Genomic DNA, 1,066 nt, shown 5'->3' with positions numbered 1-1,066 from the left:
GCTTTTGAGAAATTGTTTACTCACTTAGTTTTCATCTAAGAGGCATAGAGAAATTTATAGAGACATTTTATAGTGCTGTGTGGCTATGTATATTTCTGCACATGCACATCCATGGTTACATGGATATATTTACATTTGCATATTAATCCATTGTCTCATATGTGCACATAGATAAATTTGATCATATAATTATACTCATGTACATATATGTGCAAGTATAAAGGCATGTAAAATGCATTAAAAAAACACAAGATTTTTTAAAACTGTGTTCTTAGCCTCAAGTGTTTATTTTCTTGGATTCATTCAGGATGTCTCAGGAATGCCAGCTCTCTGCCGGCCAGTGACAGAAGGCGGTGGAGGGTTTGATTACCGGCTAGGCATGGCCATTCCTGACACTTGGATTAAGCTTTTAAAGGAGATGATAGATGATGATTGGGATATGGGGAATATATGCCACATTCTTGAGAATCGACGCTACAAGGAAAAGACAGTTGCTTATGCAGAGTCACATGACCAGGTAAGTTGAAGGATTTGGAACAGGTAGTAATGTGTGTATCACTGATGCTCTGAATTACAGTTATATGAGCCTTTTTTTTCTCAGTTGGAGATTAATACTCATCCTTATAAAGAGTATGACTTTTACCACATATTCCTATTCTTTGTGAAGACGTAAAATTTTCCTCAATTAAATGTGAATAACTTACTTGATACTGATTTTCAACCATGGATTTAATCCCTGTATTAATTTACCAGGCACTTGTAGGAGATAAGACCTTGGCCTTCTGGCTCATGGACAAAGAGATGTACACTCACATGTCCAAGATGTCCCCTCCCTCGCTGATCATAGACCGTGGACTGGCCCTGCACAAGATGATCCGCCTAATCACACATGGCTTGGGGGGTGAGGCCTACCTGAACTTCATGGGTGAGTTATTTTTATTTTAGTGTCCTTTCTGCCAGAGGTTTGCAGTTATTTGAATTGTCACCTACTAGATTTTGTGGAAACATTAAACTTTTAAACTTAAATGAAAACAGATGATAAGGGAATTAGATAGATAAGCTATTG

General features: G+C 37.4%; 1 protein-coding gene across 2 annotated transcripts in view; it reads left to right on the top strand.

The window, feature by feature from the left end:
- LOC119593699 (1,4-alpha-glucan-branching enzyme-like) overlaps positions 1-1,066 on the top strand; it is a gene marked incomplete in the record, with an annotated part of 15,237 nt that overhangs the window by 10,921 nt on the left and 3,250 nt on the right. For both annotated transcript variants that reach the window (XM_037942657.1, XM_037942658.1), the window contains 2 exon segments: positions 308-517; positions 754-925. In XM_037942657.1, coding sequence (XP_037798585.1) covers positions 308-517; positions 754-925 — 382 coding nt within the window.

This window comes from Penaeus monodon, chromosome 32, assembly GCF_015228065.2.
Source record: "Penaeus monodon isolate SGIC_2016 chromosome 32, NSTDA_Pmon_1, whole genome shotgun sequence".
In the NCBI taxonomy this organism is placed as follows: domain Eukaryota; kingdom Metazoa; phylum Arthropoda; class Malacostraca; order Decapoda; family Penaeidae; genus Penaeus; species Penaeus monodon.
The sequence above is the reverse complement of the archived record's forward strand: the minus strand, read 5'-3'. Positions and strand labels throughout refer to the sequence as shown.